We start from the raw sequence: 25,086 nt of genomic DNA on the forward strand, positions 1-25,086 counted from the left end.
ATTTTTATTTTTATTTTTATTTTTATTTTTATTTTTATTTTTATTTTCTTTTACTTTTAAAATAATTTTAATTTAGAATTAATAACAAATTACTACGTGAGCAAAATAAATGGCATCAATTCCATATCAGCAGTTTTGTAATGTCCTTCTACGGAACGGATTAAAATTGTCTAGTGGACCAAATATATAGGATTGATTTTGTTTTTTTGAAATTTATATGGACAAAATTGACTGAAGACCAAAATTATATGATCAAAAATGTATTTTTTTAAATAAAATATAAAAAAGAAAAGAGTAACAAAAATAAGAAAAGTGGAAAGTAAAGTTTCGACCACAAGACAATATGTATAATTAATCAAGTTTATACCACTACAACACTAATAAACTCATATTCACTTTTCACATTCTTTAAGGTTTTTTATTAATTACTTCCGGTAAGTTATTAAATTAAAGTAGGTAAATGAAGATACACTCAACCAAGAGTTGATGAATTACTTAAAAATCTTACGAGGTAAACTCACATCACAAGAACGTAAGCTTCTTGACAGACGGGCTCGAGGAGCCTGCTTTAAAGACTTATAATAGAGATATAAAGCAATACATACAAAAAGAAATTTATTTCATGACACAGGCTCAACGGAAGAAATATCTAATAGACCTACACGTTCCTGCAGTTTGACTTTTTTGGTTTTTAACTTTAAAAAAAACATGTCCAAAAATTTCATCAAAAATTGCACTATAACAGATCATATTTTCGGATTTTCGAATTAATTTCGATATGATTTTTCGAGTTTTGTTTTTTTAGCAGCTCTAATTTGCGGAGGGAATAAATGTCTTTTTTTTTTTTTATAATTGAATATATATTGGCCTTGTAGGCCAGGGGACCTTGTTTAGGAAAGGAAGGCATCCCAGAAGCTTCCATCCATATCTGATACTGAGAGGACGAATTTGTGTTTCATCGGATTTTGACATGCGATTGCCGCAAAAGGACAGAAGAAGATGACGACAAAATTACGAGGTGTTGCCTGCCTCCTTCGGACATATTGATTATTGAGCTCAGCGGATAAGAAATTGAATATTGAAAAGCCTATTTGATCATACACACGAGGTGGCTGGACCGTGTGATTATCTTTGGAATTGTCTCATTTGAGGGCGTGCTTATTGGGATAAATCATTTTGTTTGTCGTTGTTAAAGGAATCCCAAGCATAGCCTAACATGATTATATATGTTGTAAAATTGACAATCGGACAACAGCTTAGTTTCGATCCAATAATACCTTTGGGACATCAAAGAACATGTATATCATTCTTTTATTGCATTCATGAATATGCGCTTGTCGGCTAAAATGCCACCAGAGACGTCCCCCTGCAGGATGGTTCGACGACGGTGGGCTCGGCGTAGGTGGTGATACGAGCGAATCTTCTAGCGAATTGCTCTGCATCCCAAGACCCAGAGTCCGAACGAGAAACATCGATGGTAGAGTACGGAACTTGAAAAAGAGCAACAACAAAATCATGAGAAAGCCTATGGCCATCTTGATTTTACGATATTAGTCCATTTCACTTAGTAGATAAGGATAACGAATTATATTTCTACTACTCCTCGATTAGCCGCTTATATATAGCTTGAGTGATCAAATTTGATATTTTTACTTCTCTCTCAAGATTCCAAGACATCTCATCTCTTATAAAAATAGTTTTACTATAATGATACTAATAATCTTTTTTTTTTTTTTTTGCCATTCGCCTTTCACCGTGCAGATGGAAGAATTTTTCAACGAATGTGATGTATTATTTGATCACTTATTGAAAAAAAATGTATTTAACAACATTGATAATGGGGTCACTAATTCACAAAGATCTAAAAATAGGAAATCTTGAAGAGTATTTTTTTTTCTAAAGTTGTATTTTGAATTTAGTGAATTCCAAAAACTGTCGATCATAATATCATGTACGTTACTAATTAAGCTAATAGTAAGAGATCATATGACGGTTTACCCGCTTATCAAAGATCATGGATCTGCCACTGCTAGCGTATCAAAGTGAACAACACAGCTGCATATTAAAATAAGTAGTTCTATTAGCGAGAATCAAAGCTAGTACGAAATTTTATTATTCCTAAACGAAAGCGTATGCATATGCTCTCTATCAATCTATGGTTTGATCCCTTTCGTGCTTTTCCTCTATCAATCTATGGTTTGATCAGAATTTTCTTTGAAAGTAATTGGTTGTTGATCTGATTCTCTGCGAGCATTAATCACTCTCCAATTCATGAGAACTGGGAGCCCCCAGAATGCATAGTTTGAGACATACCCAAATAGAATCCCAAAGTTTACAAGATCTCGGGAAGGAAGTGAGGGAGCCTCTACTAGCAGGGGGAGACATGTGGAGCTATCGTTCCCCTGAAGCCAACACCAATCCTGACCAAGAATCGCCCGATAATTAGGATTTGGAATTAATGAGTGGGCAACAGCAGCACCAGTTTGAAACGCGACCGCCGCTATGGCTATAATCCATTTTCTACCAATGTCATCTGATGTTTTGCCCCCAGCTAAGCTACCAACAAGGGAAAGAATGCTAAGGCACCCGGCAAGGCCTTCTTCTTGTACTTCGGTGATCTTCAGATCTTCTTGGATGAATATAATTGCTCAACCTCACTCCTCCATCTGCAGAATCCTTAAGAAGAATTGTGATGCACAGGCCCGATAAGTTCCTCCCATTATTGAAATTTTCTGTTCGTGAGAAGAGCCTATTACTTTGCAATGCTAGGGATTAATAATGATATGGGCTGGAGCCAAGATTACCCGTCTTTACGTTTTAATAAGACTCCTTCTGAACTACCTAGTGCACGATTCCTGCATAACTTAACTGAATAGAATCAGAAGGCTACTTGTTACTTTTACCCTGAATGGCTACGCTACTGCAAAAAACTAACTATACAATAGGCAAAAGAAAGACCTACAACAACAACCAAAAAAAAAAACCTACTGTAGCCGAGAAGAACATGGTTTAGAGAAACAAAAACTGCACAAAACCAAGGAGTCCCAATCTTCACTTTCTTCAGCACTCATCAACCTCGTCTCTTTTGTCTGCTCTGCCTGCTTTACGTGACTGATCAGAACATCACAGCAACATGCTGAAAAAGTCTTAGTACGAGAATTTTGATGGTTCCATTAGAACTGTGAAAGTCCAAGCTTGGGTTTAAAGGGGAAAAGAGCATGACAAAATCATACAAGGAGGTTCAGGTGAAAAATGATATTTATTAGTGTAAGATCTTTTTTGCGCTTTCCTTCTCTAGAGCTATAATTTCATCACAATTTTGTTTGAAAATAGTCGGTTGATCTGATTTATCATGAGGAGAGATGATTCAATGACAATGAAGAATTATCTGCAGTTTGGAACATATAACAATAATGTTTTTCGCTGCCATGTTACATTCATTGCATGTTTGAGGACTGACAGTTCGATACCCAAGAATAGATCTACATCTGAGCTTAAAAGTTTTGGGTGCGGTTCAAAGTAATACATAGAACAATGCAACTTGAGTTTCCATTATGTTCCGTAATGTTGGTGAGAGACTTGTGCAGCAGAACAAAAAATTTCGATGTGGGATCTATCCATCTCTTGGGTAGCAATCTCCAAGGAGAGAGATCGGAATGCTGAAAAATCTGACCGGGGTATTACTTCTGCATGAGATGCTCGGTGTCTCCCAACTCCACTTCACTCCCTGCTCCTTCCCAATCAATTCCATCCTGAAACAGCAACTCGATCTGCTCCAAGGACTTACCCTTTGTTTCCGGCACATACTTGTACACAAAGAGAACAGAAAGCGCTGAGAACGCGGAAAATGTTAAGAACATCCCTCCTACAGTGATTGCTCGTGAAACCGAGAGGAAAGACATAGCAACCAATCCACTGCACACCCTATTCCCCACTGCTCCGAGTGCTGATGCCTGCGCCCTCTGCCTCAGTGGGAAAATCTCCGAGGTTATCACCCAGCAAACAGGCCCGATTCCAACAGAAAAGAAAGCCACATTCCCGCAGATCGAGAGAATCGATAAAGCGATCCCAAACTGTCCTTCCTTTGGCAATGAGACAGCCACAGCCAATGTAAATAAACAAACAGTCATGCCGATGGTGCTGATGGACAGCAATGGCTTCCTACCGAGCTTGTCAATGAGAATTATCGCAACCAATATGAATGAAGTCTTTGCAACACCCACGGCAACAGTTGCAGCGAGAAGTTTCGAGTTGTCCTTGATACCTGCAGCTTTGAAAATCTCAGGGCTGTAATAAACAGTGGCATCTATTCCTGTGATCTGCTGGAAGCATTGGATTCCTATGCCGGTGATTAGCATCCGACGGAGCATAGGAGAAGGGAATAACAACTCGTGCCACACAGCTCTCTCTTCATACTTATCAGAATTAATCCCTTTTCCAGCAGCTAATTGAATCTCTGCAAGCCTCTCTTCCACTTCAGCCTCGTGGTCATTTGTTTTTAAGAGAATAGCTCGAGCCTCATCGACCCGGTTCTGCATTACCAACCACCTCGGAGACTCAGGAATTATGAAGAGTGCAAAGCCAAAGAACGCGGAGGGAAGAATCCCGACGGCAAGCATCACCCTCCAACTGATGTGAATTGGCAGCCCAGAAAAAGCATAGTTTGAAATATACCCAAGTAGAATTCCAAAGTTTACGAAAATCTCTGGGAAGGAAGTGAGGGAGCCTCTACTAGCAGTTGGAGATATCTCGGCAATATAAACGGGAGCTATCGTTCCCCCAAAGCCAATCCCAATCCCGGCCAAGAATCGACCGATCATTAGGACTCGGTATGAGTGAGCAAAGGTCATCACTGCAGCACCAGTTTGAAACACGACTGCTGCTAAGCCCATCGTCCATTTTCTACCAATGAGATCCGATGTTCTGCCCCCAGCTAAGCAACCAAAAAGAGAAATAACGCTCAAGCACCCAACCAGAACTTCTTCTTGTACCTCGGTGATATTCAGATCTTCTTGGATAAATATGATTGCTCCGCTCATGACCCCGACATCTGCAGAACCAATAAGAAATGAATGGCAGACCATGGGCCAGCCTCGAAAAATTGAAACTTGCAAACCTTGAGTAAGTCTATTACTTTCCAATGGTTAAGATCAGTATCGGGATTGACCCGAGTCAAGATTACAACTTTTATGCTTAAAATGCTTTCTGAACTACCTATGACACTGTTCGCATTGCTAGTAAACTTCTATTGGCGAGAATCATATGACAGTATTCTCCAGGATTCTCAGGGCTAGCGGAGAGCAGATCAAAGGGAGAATCAGTCTTTACAGAACGGAACTGAAAAGAACCACTGAGCTATGTACGATTTCTCGCCTTCAACGCTACTTCAAGAAGCTAATCATACAAAAGGCAAAAGAAAGACATACCATAGCCGAGAAGAACATGGTTGAGAGAAGCAAAAACTGCAGAGAGGAACACGTAGTTCCTTGTACTTCTGTTTCTGTGGAACCCCGGATGATTATTCACCACTTCATCAAAATCGTCATCATCAATGGCCTGAGAGTCCATCCTCTTGTACTTGTTCATCCTTCCCAGGGAGTCCCCGTTTCCATTTTCTTCAGCACCCACCAACCCCATCTCTTTGTCTGCTGCGAATCAGTTCTCAGAACATCACAACAACATAGTCATCAGTTGTCTGCTACGATGTCAACGGTCTGAAACTGAAAGTCCAAGCTTGGCTTCAGATCTGTAATGAAGAATGAACAGGACAAAGCGGTACAGGGAGGTTTCGGTGCAGAATGATATTTAATCTTGGCCGACCCTTTCAAAAATGTTACTATCGAGGTGAACAGCTCAGCTGCGTGAATAAAATAAGGTGATCGTCACGTTTCCTCCGATTTCTTTGGCGCAAGTGGGATGGGATAGAATACAGGAGTTATACATTGGATGTCTACCCCAAGGCGGCTCGTTCGTAAATGAATTGCTTCCGATTAGTATAAGATCCTGATTGGAAGATATTGAAATGTGTGGAAAACTTGCAAGTGCCTTCAACTTACCGGCCCACGGTGAATTTTCTGTCTCGAGCGATATACGTGTTCAAAGAAATGGTTCGGTTTTGCTGGAAGACTGACTTTTGCTGATGCGATTATCAAATAGCGTCCATAACAGATGACGAGAATATAAATCTGAGCTGGAGGATCTGGATATAATAAGAAAACATTTTTCGGATTCCCTGGTAGTATCCTTTGGGGCTCAGCTGAATGAATTAAATGAGCTGATTGTTGCGTTTCTCCCAATTCCTTTTATGATCTCAATATTGGATAAAACAGAACAGTCATATGATGCGGGTTCTACCTAAGATTATTTGTTCATAATTGACTTGCTACGAATTATTATAAGATCCCCGTTTGAAGATTTCAAATGGCATGTGCCTTCAATTTACCGGTCCACGTGAATTTTCTGTCTCGAGCAGTTTATATGTTGAAAGAAAAGGTCCAGTTTTGCTGCACCTACAATTTTGCTGATGAGAGCATCAGATGGTGTCTTAATCTATAGCAGACGATGGGGATATAAATATTAGCTGGGAGGATCTGGTGAAAATTCCATGCAAATGAATCTGAATGTGCTAACTAAACATTTTTTCAGGTTCTTTACGAGAATTCCTCCGGGCTTCCTATGCATATAATGACAGCTTGTTCAGATCATTCAATTGCCTAAAAGATTGATATAAAACGGTCTAGGTCGCGAAAGATTGGATACACTATATTGGCATTAGAACAAATTTCAGTGAAAGAAGGCTCTCACTCACTTGATAAAGAGCGAGGAGAGTAGTCTTATTTATAGAGGAGATGATCTCTACAACATATGATATGCATATCGATCAAATTGTAATAAATCTCACATATTCAAATCTATTATATATCTGCCTAATATTCAGTAATAACAAACTCTTTCGTGTGGCGAGCACTTCCGGCGACAAACATGAAAGAACCAGATGGATGCATTTGTCCGCTTTAAGGAGATTGCTAATCATCTCAGGTCATCCTGTAAGCTATGAATAGATGTAGAATAATCGGTAACCTCTACAAAACTACCTCGAAAAAGAATTGTTTGTGCTTCTCAGTCTCTACCAAGCTCAGTGGTGCTTGGGGATTCAGGCGTGGATCCCTTCGAGCAGCAGAAATTCAGGAAGGACGGCTTGTATCAGTTAAAACTGATCTCAAGAAGAGAGACACACGGTGGGGTTTAGCTAGTGAAATGAACGTTTCAACTGACCGCTCAGATCACTTCTTTCTGCACTAGATGCTCAGCATCCCCCATCTGAACTTCACTTCCATTACATTCGTGTGGGTCCTGAAAAAGCAACTCGATCTGCTCCAGCGATTTGCCTTTTGTTTCGGGGATGAGCTTGTGAACAAACACAACAGAGAGAGCTGAGACCGTTGAGAAGACGAAGAAGGTTCCCGCTACTGAGATTGCCCGAGAAACCGAGAGGAATGACATGGCAACGAGACCGCTGCAAACCCGATTCCCCACAGCCCCGAGAGCTGCCGCTTGAGCTCGCAGCCTCAATGGGTAAATCTCCGAAGTCAGGACCCAGCATATAGGACCAACACCCACGGAGAAGAAAGCAACGTCTCCGCACACGGAAAGAATTGCCATTGCAATCCCAAATTCTCCTTCCTTCAGGAAAGCGAGAGTGACTCCCACACTAAATAAGCAGATTGTCATCCCGATTGTACTGATATACAGCAGGGGCTTCCTTCCCAATCTGTCGATGAGAATTATCGCAACCACGTTGGCAGCAGTCTTCGAGACACCAACAGCAATTGTCGAGGCTAGAACTTTCGAGTTACTCTTTATACCAGCAGATTTGAATATCTCTGGGCTGTAATAGACCGTGGCATCAATTCCTGTGATCTGCTGGATACACTGGAGCCCAATGCCAGCGATTAACATTCGACGGACAGGAGGAGACGGGATAAAGATTTCGCGCCAGATGGATTTCTCCTCGTACTTCTCCGAACTTCCGATCCCTGCAGCTAACTGAATCTCCTTAAGTCGCTCCTCGACCTCGGCATCACTCTCATTGGTTTTCAAGAGTACCACCCGAGCCTCTTCGATTCGGTTCTGCAGGACCAGCCACCTTGGAGACTCGGGGATCACGAAAAGTGTGAGGGCGATGAAGATAGCAGGGAGCATTCCAACAGCAAGCATCACCCTCCAACTTATGTGAACCGGTAGGCCCGAGAAGAGATAATTAGACAGGTAACCAAGCAAAATCCCAAAGTTAATGAAAATCTCAGGGAAAGAAGTGAGAGAGCCCCGGTTGATGGAGGGCGATATCTCAGCTATGTAAACTGGAGCAATCATGACGCCGAGGCCGATCCCGATCCCAGCCAAGAAGCGGCCAATCATTAGGACTGCGAAAGAATTAGCAAAGGTCATCACACCAGCTCCTGATTGAAAGATGATGGCTGCCAAGGCCATAGTCCATTTACGGCCAATGAGATCCGATGTTCTGCCGCCGGCTAAGCTACCGAAGAGAGACAGGATGCTCAAAATCCCGACGAGGACTTCTTCCTGTACCTCCGTTATTTTCAGATCTTCTTGGATGAAGATAATTGCTCCGCTCATGACCCCCACATCTGCATATCAATAAAAGCCTCGACTTTGAGCGCAAATCTCGATCAAAATAAAAAAACTTTCTACTACCAAAATCAAGTCCTGACATACTCATCGAAGCTAGCAGAAATACGATTCATACTCACGAACAAGATGACAGGAACAAAAAATACTCTCGACAGGAAGTCAACGAGGGGCAAAGCATGGTTTACCGTAGCCGAGGAGAACATTGTTGAGAGAAGCAAAGACGGCACAGAAGAACACATATTTTCTGGTGGTTCTGCCCCTGTCGTCGGACCCCAAATCATCATCTGTTTCCTGGGAGTCCATCCTCCTGTACTTGTTCTTCCTCCCCAGGGCATCCCCATTCCCATTTTCCGCAGCGCCCACCGATCCCATCTCCTCTCGCCGTTACGGGTCTCAAACAGCAGGCCGGAGTGTCATAAGAACAGCCGAGGAAGCGGTTGTCGGTAGAATTCAAGAGGCTCTGATCTGATGAAACTTGAAAGTCCGAGGTTGCCCCCGCACCTTCTCAGATCTGGTATAATATGAAGCTAGGAAGAAGGAGAGAATAAGTAAAGAGGACTTATCAGGTGGGGTCCCCTCCTTTCTGACCCACAAGAAAACCCCAACCCCAACCCCACATGCTAACGCGTTCAGCACAAAGCAGAGAACAAGAATTGAAATTTGGAAAACATCAAAGATTTGGACTGCCCACTTCGTAACAGAGATGGGAGAAAAATATGTTCAAACAAGGAGAAACGAGAAGTTGGGATGGTGCTTTCTTCGAGGTAAACAGAACAGCTGCAACGATGGAATATGGGAGTAGTAGCACTCACGTATTGACAATTCCCTTTGCTCACCTCATTTGCAGAATCAGCAAGGGAGCTACCCTCCGTGTCCTGCGCGGAATAGTCAAGAGTTGTCACCGAAAATTAAAAGCCTTGACTTTACAAAAAAAAAAAAAAAATTGATTGATTAAATATCAAAGCGTAGTCTATGTTTTTTCTGCATGTACTCTGGCATTCGAAAATTAGTTTACATTTTATCCAGAATAGACCCACCTTATTTTGTAATTTGTGGCGTTGGATACGGTAAGAGTCGATTCTCGCCGTTTTTTTGAAAGGACAGAATTCTGGTCTTCTCGGAAGTTATGGAAACCTTATTATCAAATATTAAAATGAGTTCAAAAATGGCTGGCACGAGAGAGAAGTGCAATGCACGATCTAGAAGTCAGTTGTACGACATTTTTATGTCCCTTTATTTCCCTTTTACGTTATCCATTAATAGGCCCATGACTTCTAACCCATGAAAAAAGGCCCAAAGCCACTTCTGAAAAAGGCCGATATCCAATAAATCTGGGGCCCACTCTGAAAGCCCAAAATCTGAGTCCAGCGGGTAGGTCGGGTCATGACTCAGATCCGTATCCTCGAATCGGAACCGTTCTCAACACTGTCACCGCCTTAATCCTGACCGGCGACAGCCATCGGCGTTTCCTACGATCTTGATGCGTTTCAGCGCTCACACAGAGGTCTGTCTCTCTCTGTCTGTTTCTCTCTCTACGTCCGCCTCTGGTAGCTGCAGCAGCCAACGATGGTGTTCGTCTTCGCTCCGAACGGCAAGACAATCTGTCTGCACCTAAACCCTAGCACCGCCACTCTCCACGATCTCAAGCTATCCCTCCACTCCAAATCCCTAATCCCGCCTTCCCTGCAACGCCTGATCTTGTCCTCTCCCCTCAGATTGCTCACCTCACAAGATTCCCTTCTCCTCTCCGAGCTGGGCGTCGGCCCCAACTCAACCCTTACCCTCCACGTCCCCTTCCTCGGCGGGATGCAAGCCCCCGGAGTTCCTCCCACTCGCCCCCGCCTCGAATTCCTCAACTCCAAGCCTCCGCCGAATTACGTGGCCGGTCTTGGACGTGGTGCCACCGGCTTCACTACCCGGTCTGATATTGGTCCTGCACGAGCTGCGCCTGACCTGCCCGATAGGTCTGCCACCACAATTGGTGGCGCTGGTGCTCCCTCTACTGGCGCTGGACGTGGCCGAGGGAAGGGCGGTGAGGAGGAGGAGGATGATGAGGGAGATGACAAGGGTTATGATGAGAACCAGAAATTCGATGAATTTGAGGGTAATGATGTGGGTCTCTTTGCTTCTGCTGAGTATGATGAGGACGACAAGGAGGCTGATGCGGTCTGGGAGGCCATCGACAAGAGGATGGACTTGCGAAGAAAAGATAGGAGGGAGGCGAGGCTGAAGCAGGAAATTGAGAAGTACCGTGCCTCGAACCCGAAGATCACAGAGCAGTTTGCAGATTTGAAGAGGAAGCTTCACACTTTGTCTGCTCAGGAGTGGGACAGCATCCCCGAGATTGGGGACTACTCCTTGAGGAACAAGAAGAAGCGGTTCGAGAGTTTTGTCCCGGTGCCTGACACTCTTCTTGAGAAGGCGAGACAAGAGCAGGAGCACGTCACGGCCTTGGACCCCCGAAGCCGAGCTGCTGGTGGAACTGAGACCCCATGGGCTCAGACCCCTGTCACCGATTTGACCGCAGTTGGTGAAGGGAGAGGTACTGTGTTATCGTTGAAGCTTGATAGGCTGTCTGATTCTGTTTCAGGGTTAACCGTGGTGGATCCAAAAGGGTACTTGACTGATCTGAAGAGCATGAAGATCACTAGTGATGCGGAGATATCGGACATCAAGAAGGCAAGGCTGTTACTGAAGAGTGTTACTCAGACGAACCCGAAACATCCACCAGGCTGGATTGCTGCTGCGAGGCTGGAGGAGGTGGCCGGGAAAATTCAGGCTGCAAGGCAGTTGATACGGAAGGGATGTGAGGAGTGCCCTAAGAATGAAGATGTGTGGATCGAGGCTTGCAGGCTTGCAAGCCCTGACGAGGCAAAGGCAGTAATTGCACGGGGAGTCAAGTCGATTCCTAATTCGGTTAAGCTGTGGATGCAGGCAGCAAAATTGGAGCATGGTGATCTGAACAAGAGCAGGGTGTTGAGGAAGGGGTTGGAGCATATTCCCGACTCTGTTAGGCTCTGGAAGGCAGTTGTGGAACTCGCAAATGAAGAGGATGCGAGGCTGTTGCTCCACAGGGCCGTGGAGTGCTGCCCTTTACATGTTGAGTTGTGGCTTGCTCTTGCGAGATTGGAGACGTATGATAATGCGAAAAAGGTGCTGAACAGGGCGAGGGAGAGATTGCCCAAAGAGCCTGCTATATGGATCACTGCTGCGAAATTGGAGGAAGCTAATGGAAATACTTCCATGGTCGGGAAGATTATTGAAAGGGGTATTAGGGCTTTGCAGAGGGAAGGTGTGGTGATCGATAGGGAGGCGTGGATGAAGGAGGCCGAGGCTGCAGAGAGAGCTGGATCTGTTGCCACGTGCCAGGCTATTATCCATAATACGATCGGGATTGGAGTCGAAGAAGAGGATAGAAAGAGGACTTGGGTCGCTGATGCAGAGGAGTGCAAGAAGAGAGGGTCTATTGAAACTGCGAGAGCTATTTATGCTCATGCTCTGACGGTGTTCTTGACGAAAAAGAGCATTTGGCTTAAAGCTGCACAGCTTGAGAAGAGCCACGGCACAAGGGAATCTCTCGATGCTTTGCTTGTCAAAGCTGTTCAATACAACCCAAAGGCAGAGGTTCTGTGGCTAATGGGTGCTAAGGAAAAGTGGCTTGCTGGGGATGTGCCGGGTGCCCGAGCGATCCTTCAAGAAGCTTACGCTTCTATTCCAAATTCTGAAGAGATATGGCTTGCTGCCTTTAAGCTGGAGTTTGAAAACCATGAGCCTGAGAGAGCGAGGATGCTTCTCGCCAAGGCGAGAGAGAGAGGAGGGACTGAGAGGGTGTGGATGAAATCTGCCATTGTGGAGAGAGAACTCGGGAATACCGCCGAGGAGAGGAGATTGCTCGATGAGGGCTTGCAGCGATTCCCCTCTTTCTTCAAGCTGTGGCTGATGCTTGGGCAGCTAGAAGAGCGATTTGATCACTTGGATAGAGCGAGGGAGGCTTATGAATCGGGGCTAAAGCACTGCCCCAACTGCATACCTCTCTGGCTCTCTCTAGCCATTCTTGAAGAGAAGACCAAGGGGCTGAGCAAGGCTAGGGCGGTTCTCACGGTGGCCCGGAAGAAAAACCCGCAGACCCCTGAGCTGTGGCTTGCTGCTATAAGGGCCGAGTGCAGGCATGGCCAAAGGAAGGAGGCTGATAACTTGATGTCGAAGGCGTTGCAGGAGTGCCCTAAGAGCGGCATTCTGTGGGCTGCAAAAATCGAGATGTCCCCACGGAATGAACGAAAAAGAACGAGTGCAGACGCCCTCAAGAATTGTGATAAGGACCCGCATGTGATCGCTGCTGTGGCCAAGTTGTTCTGGCAAGATGGGAAGGCGGAGAAGGCGCGCACGTGGCTCAACAAGGCAGTCACCCTTGCTCCCGATATTGGTGACTTCTGGGCCTTGTATTACAAGCTTGAGCTTCAGTATGGGTCTGAAGAGACCAAGAGAGAGGTGCTGGAGAGATGCGTGGCTGCTGAACCGAAGCATGGAGAGAAGTGGCAGGTGGTCGCCAAAGCCTTGGAGAACTCTCACCAGCCAACTGAAGCCATCTTGAAGAAGGTTGCCGTCGCGATCGGTAGAGAAGAGATTGCTGCCGAGAATAATGGAAAGCATTAGAGATATCTTCAAATCTGAGAACACATGTATCAGCCTACTAAGATTTTCTTAGCTGTAGAGGCAGGACTATCTCTGATTGAGAGTCATTTATTTTCTTGAAACTTGTAAGCTATGTAGATGCTACTTGTGAGTTGTTGAAGCTTTTAGAGTAAGTTTAATCTTATTTTTCTAGCTGCCTCTCTATATCTTGCTCCTTATGATTTTGTGGACAGTGGACTCTGTTCAATATTAATCACATTATATCAAAGCGTGCCGTGAGGTGTTTGGCTAAAAATCAAAGTTGAGAGCTGCATTCATAAATGTCCTATGGATGGCTGATTCCGATGCTGTTGCGCAATGGATAACGTTCACATCAATTTCTAGAGAGGTCATCCTCCCCTGTAGTTGGTTGGCCTTGATTCAACTAGAGCTTGAGTCATTTCATGTTCGAACTTAAGGGATTAAAGTTTTCAATACGAGTCATCGTATGATTATATGTTATTTGATGGTGTGCTGATGAGTGATCTACAGGTCATGTCGCTTGAGAGATTTCTTGTTAATTATAAGGTTGTGTCTGCCATATTATGGTACTCTCCTCATAACTGATTAAGTCCTCTCTGAATTAGGCTTTTTGTTTGGAGATTGGGAGTAATCCATTCCTTTGAAATCCCTCCAGCAAGGGCCTTTTGGGGATCCCATCTGCAAGCAGGAATGCTCAAGCTGTCGCTTATGATAGATTTGCTTGAAACTATGAAATTGATGATAAGTGCTCTCTAGCAGGAAGAGAGATGTCAGCCTTAGAGAATATTGTTGGTAGCAAGCTGAAGTTGAAGGGTGAAGCATTGGATGTGAAGGCTGTAGGAGTGAAGAAGAAGAAAAGGAATCATAATGATGAGCATCGTCCTGACGATGCTGCAGCAGGTTTGTGGATAGCAAGTTGGGAGGAGGATCAGTCATCTCTCCTTTTCCTGGCATAACTCGCAATCACAGGACCTTCTCTTGTGTAGTGCTTGTTCAGTTGCTTTTTATTTGCTTGGGGACCGGAAGCTTGGGGTCTTGAATAATGGTCTCGGATTCCGACATAGTAGGAGTGATCGGTTTCGGATACCCTGTCTTTTTCATGATACCTGGACCCTATCCTGTAAGGGATCGGTTTCAAGATTTTGGAACCGGACCCTACCCTGTTGAATCCTGGAACCGGAATCTATCCGGAACATGTATTATACCACAGGTTCCGGGGTACCCTGTTGGAACCTGTAAATTTTTTTGTCTCATTAAATAAAACCGAAAACATCCCACCCATAATCAGTAATCACGGCAAATATAATATCGACAAAGATTTAGATTAATCCACAATAATAAAAAATAATGTCTCATCAATCCATCCACAAAACTAAACATCCATAATATGATCTCACACAACAAAATATAATATTTCCTCACAATACGTCCACCATGGACTAATACGGTCCACGAACTAAAAAGTTTATCTATCCAAAAGCAGACAAATCACACTTTAATCTTAGGAAAAAATACAGGACTAAAAAAAGATAACTCAGAGGATCTAATCTGATAGGCAGGGGAAGGGAATTGTGAAGTCCCTGACCAACTTTGTCTACTGGATTGTCGAATTCATCAATATCCCTCGTTGCTGCACCAATGGAGGAAATTGCCACATTCAGAATGTCTATCACAATGTAGATATGAATCTGCTCAACAAAAAGTTTTGTTTCCTCACAACAGAACCTTAGATTGATCTAGAACACGAGGATGGAGACTACTTCTTCATAGCAGGAGCCCAAAAAACAGAGCAAATACATAAAGGTGAACAAAGAATTAACCTAAAGTTTGTTAAGAAATAGAATCAACCTGATCAAGTTTTGAAATGGAGCTAAATAATTTTATTAGATTCCCTGATATAAAGTGACAAACATGATTTGATCATCCATGAAAATAGCCCACCAGATAAGCCACTGGAAGAGGACTGGACCACACACGTAATGCCTCAGAAGCCAATTGCCCCAAAAGAACATCCGAAAAGGATGTAGATATTAAAAACGAGATATTGATTCCCCCCCGTCTACCATCCAATTTATTTTAGTGTTTAGCCTCTTAATTTGTGAGAACAAGCACACGTCAAGACCAAAATTAACCCAAACAGAAGGATATATATACTGTGTTGGTAATAAACAAGAGAAACATGAGCTTTTATTTTATCGGATAAAAGCATTTTCTAATTGTGTATAGATATTAAAAACGAGATACTGGTCACACCAGGAAATATCCAGTCCATCGTGAAACGTTTGTCTCGCAACTCATGACTCATGAGAACAGTCACGTGAAGCTGATCTTAACCAGAATTAACCCAGACAAAAGCAAAGACAAGTAAATATATATTCACGTATCGTAATAAAGAGAAGAAAAGTTAGCTTTTCTTCTTAATCTCAGGGACAAAACATTGTGTGGGTGCGATCCAGAGAAATGCCAAATAAAGACATTCGATTAATAGCTTTTCTTTTACATGAAGAAATGCCAAAGAAAGATATTCCTCATATATATCGGTAACCAAATTATACTATCCATTAATGGTTGGAGATATTCCTCATATTCCTCAGATATTCCAGAGAGAGTCGGAGACAAAAGAGGAGGCAGAATCTCACTGGGAAAGAGGGCGTCAAGAAGAGTTGGAGACGAGAGGCGAGCGACGGAAAGGAGCTGCAGGGAGTACAGAGCCGATTTAGGGTTTTAACATAACGGACTAACAGTGGCTGAGAGGCCATTTATACAAATTGGGTGAGCATAGGAGTCCAGAGGAGAATCTCACCGGGAAAGAGAGCTTGAAGGAGAGTCGGAAACGAGAGCGACGGAGAGAGGCCAGAGTCGAGAGTCGAAAACGAGAGCGACGGAGAGGAGGCAGAACAGAAGCTTACTGGGAAATGGGATTACGAGCACACTCGGAGTCGAGAGGCGAGGCAGAAAGGAGCTGGAGTGGAGAGTCGAAGACTTGAGGCGACTGACGACGGAGACGAGCTGGAGTGGAGATTCGAAGACGAAAGCCGATTTAGGTTACAGCGGAGACGAAAGCTGAGCAGCGTTCCTTCCTTCCTGTCTTGCCGACTGAGACTGATAATAACTTTACCTTCTTTTTTTTTTTTTTAGTAATTACCATCCGGTTCCGGATACCGGTTCTGGTTCTGGTTCTAGGTACCTTATAGGTTGAAACCGGAACCGGAATCGAATTTCACCGGTTCCTTATTTTGATACCCGGACCCTATCATATTTTCAATACGAGCTACCCGGACCCTACCTTACTGGGTAGGTTCCGACCGGTTTCCGGTATATCCGGTATCCGTGCACACCCCTACGACATAGTTGAAGGACAACACTTTAGTGTATTCCATTCCAATGGTGTACTAGGTAGGTGACAAGGCTGAACTGGGGAGCTCAGTGAAGAATGCGAAGGACGCAGAGCAACGAGTGAAGAAAGCAAGGCAGCTGCTCCATATGATGATCATCTAACACCTGCTGAAAGCAAATGTAACGAGCAGAAGGAGAAGGACGATGTCAAAAAATTGGCCAAGACTGCCAACAAGTATCCACCATGACAGGATTCCTGACTACCTTACCAACATGAGCAAACATTATGACATCGCCAAAGTCAGGCCAGGATAACCTACCCACCTATCTCAGCCAGATATTACTGCATCGGTGTAGGTCTAATCACCCTGTGTCAAATTTCATTGTTGTAGTTTACATTGCGATGTGGATGCTTGCATGTTTGATCTAAGTCTGGTGTACTAAAAATAGTATGATTTTATGATGATCATTCAGCTTTCTGTCTTCAATTGCTTTATATTCATTTGGTGTGGAAAAGGGCTGCTTCTGCTCGGCCAAGAAGTGGGTAAAGTAGATCATCGGGGCTTGTGTTCCGTGTTCAATAAAATCAGCGGGAACGAAGAGCCACCGTCGGAGCCATTCGATAATACCCGTGGATTGTGGATTCCACTGAACGTGTCCAAGTGACGTTCCAGTGTCAACGAATGAAGCGATATCAAATCACCTTCACGGGAGGACAAATTGGCGACCGATATCTAGATTTAGTTATTATACAATATCTGTTGAAGATTAATTAGTGCTAATCATCATTCTAGATTTAGTTATTATACAATATCTGTAGAAGATTAATTAGCGTAATCATCATTCGCATCGGGCGGCAACCAATCCTTAGTGACAACAGCTGCAGGTGCTAATAAGCATCATGGAGTGGGTGATCGATCAATCAATCATGCAAAGATTAGCTACCAAGGTTCATGGACGGTGGTGACCGATAAATTAAGTTAGAATATGGCAATTTTGTCATTCGCAGACCACTATTTTCGGGTTCTCGCGAATTGAGATTATTAATTAAGTGAAATGGAGCCATTAGATGGATAGGCCTTGATGTAGACAAGTCTAAAAGGACAAACCTTCAGCAATTAACCTCAAGCATAATGTTTTGCCATTTGTGGGGGCCGCTTAAGCAGCCTGATATATCAAATTAGTCCCATAAATGCCGTGATTTGGTTTCATTAATTATTTGCCAAATTTTATCTTATGCCCTCCACTGGATTTTCCTGATGTTCTGATTCGTCCCCAGGATTTTGGATTTTTTTTTTATCCCCTCCCAAAGGAGAAATCTAGAAACGTAAATCCCCTAAATTTTTGGATATTTTAGTTCTTAAATTATCTTGTGCAGTTGAATGGACTCGACTGAAACTCAATTCATGAACCCTTACCAAATCAGAAAAATTTCCATCAATTCCTGATGACAAATATCTAGATATTTGATTATTGAATTGATTTTAGTATTAGAATCTCTAGATATTTTGCAGTGCTATGATTTGTATTATTTATATTGTCCTCGCCCTAACGATATGCCAAATTTCTTCAAGTACTTAATAAAACAGGCTTGATTTTTCCAGCAATATCATAATAATATCAGCTTAGTTTCTCATGAGCAGCTGATCATTATCGTGCCGTCACCCAAATAAGAAAATGCAGCAAATGATCTCATGGGCCGGTGGATTGGGCCCCGCCCCGTTTCCCTTTCATCGCGTCTTTGTCTATTATTAGTTAACCTCGTTCAATCTTCTCTGTACATCTTAATTAATTAAATTCAAATGCTATTCCCACTAATCATGTGCTTGGGATGCTAATTCTTCTTTATTCTCTCTAATCTTTATATTCAAGACAAGATGTGATTGACAACAATTTCTTCTTAGCTATTCCAACAGTGATACTTTTCGTGATCGGACATCGCAAACAATATCAAGTATGGAGTCTCAGAACTCGATTCGACGCTGTTGACTGTTCATTTCGAATGCTATGCCCCACTAATCATGTGCTCGGGGTGCTAATTCCTCTTCACTCTTTGCTAATCTGTATCTTCAAGATAAGGTGTAATAAACTATGTCTTCCTATCCTGACAGGGATAGGTTTCCTGATTGAACATCATAAACAATATCGATTACGGAGTCTCAAACTCGATTCGACGCTGTTGATTGTTCATTTCGAATGAACAGAGTAGGGGAAATGAAGATTCGGTTTCTTGCCAGTATTTTTTCAGTTTCCTTCTCATTGCTTTTCAATTACAACCATGGAACGTGCCTCAGCGGCCTAAGGAAGCTTTGGGGGCCAAAGGCACTAAAAATGGGTGTTCTTAAACCTACATTTCGAGCGAGATCGACTTAGAGCATAATACTTTAGGTCATGTCTTTTCAAAATATTTTTCAATCCAATTATCCCTTATCTGGTGCTTGCGACCGGAGACCAATTAAAGGATAGCGGTCCATGGCCGGTCATCTTGGGAAACAATTCCTCAGACGTTATGTAGAACGAGACGTAGTTGAACATTCTCAAATGGATCCATATATTGCTAGCACTAACAGAATGGGACGCAAAACATTACATAATAGAGTACAACCCTTGCATCCGCCACAGCCCAAAAAATACAGCTCGTGGCGGACCGATCGAAAGGGAGATCACAAAACCGTCTCCGCGTACAGACTGCTCTGGTCCCAACAACAAAATCATATACAAACTACATCATGTCAACTAAGTAAGTAGTGATAACAACAAAGGTGAACCAAATCATGCTGAAAAGGCTTGAAATACGCAGCCTCTATGCAGATGATGGAAGAGCAAGAACTAGAAAAGAAGACAAGACAACCTAAGTGACAGTGTAGCCAAAGGAAAAGCCAAAGTGGATGGTGAATGAAAGCCTAAAATGATGAGACAACCCTGAGGTCACATGTTGCTTTGTGGAAAATGAGCAACCCATGTGGTGAAAGTGAGTGAAATATCCCAATGGAAAAGGAGTGGAAGAGACGTGGACGAGGTTTGAAAATCACAGGTTGGTTTTCTGCAAAAAAAAAATGTTTCAACCAGTGAAGATGTCTGATGGAACTACTGTGAGATTCTGTGTATGTGTGAGTGAGTGAGTGAGAGAGAGAGAGAGTAGGGATGATCTTGGGAGGCTGAAGTTCTAATCTTGGTCCTTCAGAAGAATGGCCTCATGGGACAGGAAGATGAGGATGAGGACGAGGCCGAGGCCGAGGCCGGGGCTGAGTTGTCACCCTGAAAGTCGGTGTCCAGGAACTCCTGCTGATTCAAGCCGCTGAACGGGAGGCGAGACTGTAGGAGAATGTTGTTGGTGGTGTCGAGGTCGTCCCACACGGGGCTCCCTGGCCCCCACCCTGCCGGAATTGAGTTGAACCAAGCCTCCGCCATCTCTTCCCCCCATACCATCTCCTGAGAACCCGAGGAGACTCCTCCGGAATCTCCTATTGCTGCCGTCAGCTCACACTCGGTCACTCCCGACTCTGTACCATCCGGATTGCCGTCTGTTGGTTGCACAGGGAGTTCCGAGGGATCTTCCTCCGGCGAATTCGCAATCGTATTCTCAGCCGGTGCCGGGGGAGGGGATGTGGAAGAGCTTGGAACAGAGGACTCTGCCTCTGGCCTGTCTTTATTGAGGAAGAGCTCGGGGAAATTGAGCCTCGCGTTCTCCCCCCTTAGCTTGAAGGCCTCGCGGTCATAAGCCATGGCCGCGTCTTCAGCTGTGTCAAAGGTCCCGAGCCAGAGGCGGGTCCTGTTCCGGGGAAGACGAATCTCGGCCACCCATTTCCCCCAATGCCGCTGCCTCACCCCCCGATACAGCTTGGTCGTGTTGATGGGCTGCAGTGGACCCTGTGGCCTGCTGAACCGGTTCATCATCATCATCCTCCCCCTCGGGCTAAGGTTTAGCGCTTCACTATAGTACTGCAGAAGCTGCTGCTGCTGCTGTAGATTGCCCGTCGGGTACGGCATGTAGTTAACATTCATTTGCTGCTGCTGCTGCTGCTGTTGGGAGCCGAAAGAGATCATGTGCTGCTGGTTTGGCTGGGCAGGCTGAACCGGAGCCGACCTAAATTGGTGGGGGTACTGGTACTGCACGTGCTGTTGAGATCCATCGACTGCGAAAGGAAAGATCAATCTCGAAGAAGGCAGAACCGGACCGGCCGACTGGGAAGAAACCATAGGAGCAGAGGAATGATGTGGCGGGAAAGGAAAGGAATGGACAGGTTCTCGTTGCCTCTCGGGGCTTCGGAGCTTCTTGAGAGGCCTGTTCGACGAGGAAGCTTCACTAAATACCGGAAGCCTCCACGGTTGGGTTTCCGAGCTGAAATCAAGGCCCTGCGCTCTGTTTCGCTCCCAATCTTGGCCCGCGCCCGTCTCCAGTTTTTGATCGACACCCTTGTTCGAAATCCCGGTGTTCTTTGCCGCCGCCATTAGTTCCGTATAACCGCCCGCACTCGCTCGCAATTTCTCAATCAAAGGAAGTTTGAGATGGATCGCTCGGGTTGCGAAAGAAATATTCAAATCAAATGTAAGCCGAAGCCAAAACTACAAGCAGGTAAAGCAAATTGAACCCGAGATTAGATTTCGGTCAAAGAATGATAAAAACAAGGGGAGGGGGGAGGGGACCGAATATCGGAATCTATATCTCTGGGGAGTTGAATTTAGTGGATAATCCGATCAGACGGAAAAAAAGCAGAATCGGATTCCAAAGGTTTCACATCTAGAAGAACGATCCATCTCAACTCAAGCCTGACTGACTGGAGCAATCAAAAGAAGGGCGGCAACCGAACGAGCAGGCGGCGAAGAATCGAGGAGATACGATCACGGGTGCCGATCGAAGCAGACTCTATTCCTTCGTTTTGGGAGCAACTGGAGGCAGAGCGAGGGGGAGGGGAGAGCAGAGGAATGAGGGAGGGAGGGAGGGAGGGAGGGAGGATTTGGTTTGTGTTTATGAGGGGGGAGTTTGAGGGGGGCTTTATATGTGAGAAGAAACGGATTCCTTTTGAATTCGGACTCTTTAGTTTAGAGAGAGAGAGAGTGATAAATATCTTGGGGGGGCATGTTTGGTTGGTTGGGCTGAGTGTATGGGCCGGACCCACCATAGACTGTTCTTCCCCATATCGTAGCTTTCACTTCAAAAATAGTCTCCCTGTTCCTTCCTTTTTCCTTTTCTTTTCTTTCGTCTCGACATCCGAAAATCTAATAGATCCCGATTAGTATAGTTCGAATAGATTTGATATAAGTAATCTCTCCAATCAAAATTTTTTTATACTTACAAGACTCGAATTTGAGAATTTAAAGAAAATAAGTGTCAACTGCTCAAAGTAAACGTATTAGTTGTTGCTTCCAACTTTTACAACCTACAATTATCTCCCTAGGACCACACCCACTCTCGTCAATCCTCATTGCATTGCATGTGTATATATCAAAACTTTGGTCCCTCCCTTTTCTCTGGTAAAATCACTAATAATGTGACACGACAAAAATGCATGTATAGTGTAGTGATATACGTTTTCACAGAAAATTAAGAGATTTTGGATTCGACTTCGAAGGCCAATGAGACTTTCCCACCTTCCTATATCTCCCTTCCTATGATAATAATTGTATAAAATACCGATGAAAGAGTTTTAGGACAACGGCACAGGTCGCCGATGCGAAATCAAGAGGTCTTAGATTCAGTCTTCATCAGTGGGATTTATGTGCTTCTTTATCCTTCCGACTAAAAAGAAAAAACCGTATGAAGTACTACTTGCAATTGCTCTGCATGAAATTAGTTAGATCCTATAGGAGGCGGGGCAGTGGACGGTGATTCTGCACATTTTGTCTAATTAAGACCTTGACTTCATATATGTCTAATTATCAACTGTTCGGATGCTAAGGTTATTGTTCTCCTCTCTATAATAGGTCTGCTCACTGAAGGAGAGAGGACAGAAGAAAGTTCCAAGACCGTTTAGACCGAATTTTATTCCTGCCGTGCAAAATTTAAAGGAAACTTACGATGCTACTGCATGTTATAAACTTGTTACAGTTTTATCGGAAAACAATCTTGGAAACCTGCAATTCGTGGTCGTAAATATATAATATATGCATATATTCTGATAACAAAATCAAGAAAGGTATGAACGCTCTTTTGGAAATCGATTCGAAGCAGAGATATATATAGAAGAGTAGTGATTCTTCTCAATTGTAATGTAGATCTCCAACAGGAGACAATAGTCAAATGCAATCATGACTTCTACTTAATTAATTATTGAATATATAAATGGCCAAATCGATATATATTCGTCTATTGGTTCGGTTGTTATCTTTGATATGTTTGGCTCTCCACACAAGGGCGAACCCTTTGTAATGCTGCCGACTTGCGGGGTCGCTTCATTCTCGCTCGATTTGGATCGACCCTTAGACCGTGATGTGTCTCTCTGATCAATGTGTCACACGAGTGTTATAACTTTACGAGATGACCAAATCCAATATAGATTCAGAAATTGGATGTATGCTATATATATATTTGACAGCATTACGATAATAAAGGCCGTAGCCCACAGCGCAGCCTTCGCGCATGACAATGCAAATCAATTAAAGAATTAAGAACAGCTCTCATACCCAATCGAAGCAAAGTAACAGCTCTCAAATCATTATTCAGAATTCACATCCGACCAGCTCTCGCCAAATTCCCCGATTTAATGAATATATTGTTAGTGATATCTCCTAAAATCAGTTTATGTATTTGAATAATTTATTTTTATGGCAATAAGGGTTATTCTATTATTTATATATTGTCTATATTTATTATAATAAAGTTCTTAAGATATTTTGAATACTTCATTTTTAAAGAGTTAAGAATATGAGTGACGGAATAGTTGGGTAAGAATATCTTTAAACTGGTCACGACCCTAAGAGACTTAAGTGGGCATTATCTCTCCGGATAGATCGTTATCTACGTCTGTATCTATGATTAATATATAGATACTAATGAAGATATAATAATCTCATGCTATCTGACAACCGTTGTTATGACATACATCTGGATGCTTATATAATGAGTAGTTGAACGTGACCCTGGGATAATATTCTCAGTGTAATTACTAATGTCAATGAATATTATCTAGATCGTATTAATGCATATAATCCTTAGACCTGAGATTGAATGCTATCTCATGTATGGATAATTATGATTTGCTACTGCTAATATATTTGTGCTTAGTATGAGTATTCGGCATATGGTGGTCCTAATTAGTTATTCTTAGAGATGATAGGTGTCCGATCAAGATGAGATTCACTAATCTGAGAAAACAAGAAAAATGTCCTATGGATATAAGTTTTATTCTGGATGGAGAAATCCTCGGTCGGGGTAGATAGACTTGAATAGAAAAGAGTTCATGTTTTAAGTGTTGCAGATCCAAGAATGAAATCAAATGATCCGTATAGTCGACTAAAGGGTTTAACATTTACCATGGCCCTAGCTAAATCAAGATCTTGCAGTCAGGGGATTCAGTGCATGATGTATACGGTCACAGGTTCATCATAATATATTAGTTATACATTCGTCACTATTTGGATTGTCATAATATGCTGCTAGGCGTCACTCATAAACTTTCAGAGTCAATGGCATTTTGGAAAATTATGCTTTTTACTACAAAATTTCTAATTATGTTAAACGAGTTGATTTTATAATGCCATTGCCACTTAGTGATGAACTTAGTTAGTCATACACACTGAGCATTTTTAAGCCGAGAAAAAGAATTAATTCCAACTAAGAAAATTAATTAGGAATTAGTTATCGGATGAGGCTTGCAATGTGGTTCCAAGGGGGCTAACTCATCTCAAATTCAAATTCGACATCAAGGTTAAATATAAGTATGAAATATGAGAGTTTTCTTATTTTGAAAGTTTTTACGAATAGATTGTCTATAAGTGGAAACTTGTGTCAAGAACTAAAATAATCTTTCTTTCTTGGAGGAAGGCAAGTCATTAGATCACTTGAAGTGCAATGACTAATTTTTGATTAATTAATTAATACTTGCAATTAGATCCCTAAGGTAAATCTATATAAATATATATGATGTCATGTTAACTCTGGGTGTGTTGTTTATTCTCAAATATAGTCCAAGTAATAAATGCCCAAGTTTCTTTTGGATCCCAATTCCAATAGGATCCCTGTGCCTCATTAGCCCATACTGCTCCCGGAAAGTGAGAGAGGAAGGAAGAGATGCTTGGTAAAATTTCCAGCTCAGCTGCATTGGCATGGTGAACTGGTGTTGTCCAAGACTACCTTGACGCGGTCTTCTCTTTCCGCGACGATTCCGTTCGAGTTTAGTGATCTAGATTGGAGTAGATGGATTGAGAGGAAGCTACTCTTTGCGGTGACACATTCGTGTGGACGAGCTAGAGACCAAACAATTGGACGGTTCCATTAATCGATCA

At 43.2% G+C, this 25,086-nt stretch overlaps 4 protein-coding genes and 1 pseudogene across 4 annotated transcripts; 2 read left to right on the plus strand and 3 right to left on the minus strand.

The window, feature by feature from the left end:
• Window positions 1-3,371: 3,371 nt before the first annotated feature.
• On the minus strand, window positions 3,372-6,010 carry LOC116197358 (probable polyol transporter 4). The gene is made up of 2 exons (XM_031527480.1): window positions 5,427-6,010; window positions 3,372-5,050 (listed from the first exon to the last, which is right to left on the minus strand). The coding sequence occupies exons 1-2, from the start codon at window positions 5,635-5,637 to the stop codon at window positions 3,681-3,683; spliced, it is 1,581 nt and encodes a 526-aa protein (XP_031383340.1). The 5' UTR covers window positions 5,638-6,010; the 3' UTR covers window positions 3,372-3,680.
• A 771-nt stretch (window positions 6,011-6,781) lies between these two features.
• LOC116197425 (probable polyol transporter 4) lies at window positions 6,782-9,396 on the minus strand. The gene is made up of 2 exons (XM_031527570.1): window positions 8,838-9,396; window positions 6,782-8,648 (listed from the first exon to the last, which is right to left on the minus strand). The coding sequence occupies exons 1-2, from the start codon at window positions 9,022-9,024 to the stop codon at window positions 7,279-7,281; spliced, it is 1,557 nt and encodes a 518-aa protein (XP_031383430.1). The 5' UTR covers window positions 9,025-9,396; the 3' UTR covers window positions 6,782-7,278.
• A 699-nt stretch (window positions 9,397-10,095) lies between these two features.
• On the plus strand, window positions 10,096-13,552 carry LOC116197424 (protein STABILIZED1). Its single transcript, XM_031527569.1, has one exon. It carries the CDS (start codon window positions 10,219-10,221, stop codon window positions 13,303-13,305), a length of 3,087 nt encoding a protein of 1,028 aa, XP_031383429.1. The 5' UTR covers window positions 10,096-10,218; the 3' UTR covers window positions 13,306-13,552.
• A 520-nt stretch (window positions 13,553-14,072) lies between these two features.
• Window positions 14,073-17,129, plus strand: LOC116194019 (annotated as a pseudogene).
• A 2,039-nt stretch (window positions 17,130-19,168) lies between these two features.
• Window positions 19,169-21,603, minus strand: LOC116196941 (ethylene-responsive transcription factor ERF054). Its single transcript, XM_031526903.1, has one exon. It carries the CDS (start codon window positions 21,091-21,093, stop codon window positions 19,822-19,824), a length of 1,272 nt encoding a protein of 423 aa, XP_031382763.1. The 5' UTR covers window positions 21,094-21,603; the 3' UTR covers window positions 19,169-19,821.
• Window positions 21,604-25,086: the final 3,483 nt, after the last annotated feature.

The sequence above is a fragment of the Punica granatum genome, chromosome 2, assembly GCF_007655135.1.
Source record: "Punica granatum isolate Tunisia-2019 chromosome 2, ASM765513v2, whole genome shotgun sequence".
In the NCBI taxonomy this organism is placed as follows: Eukaryota; Viridiplantae; Streptophyta; class Magnoliopsida; order Myrtales; family Lythraceae; genus Punica; species Punica granatum.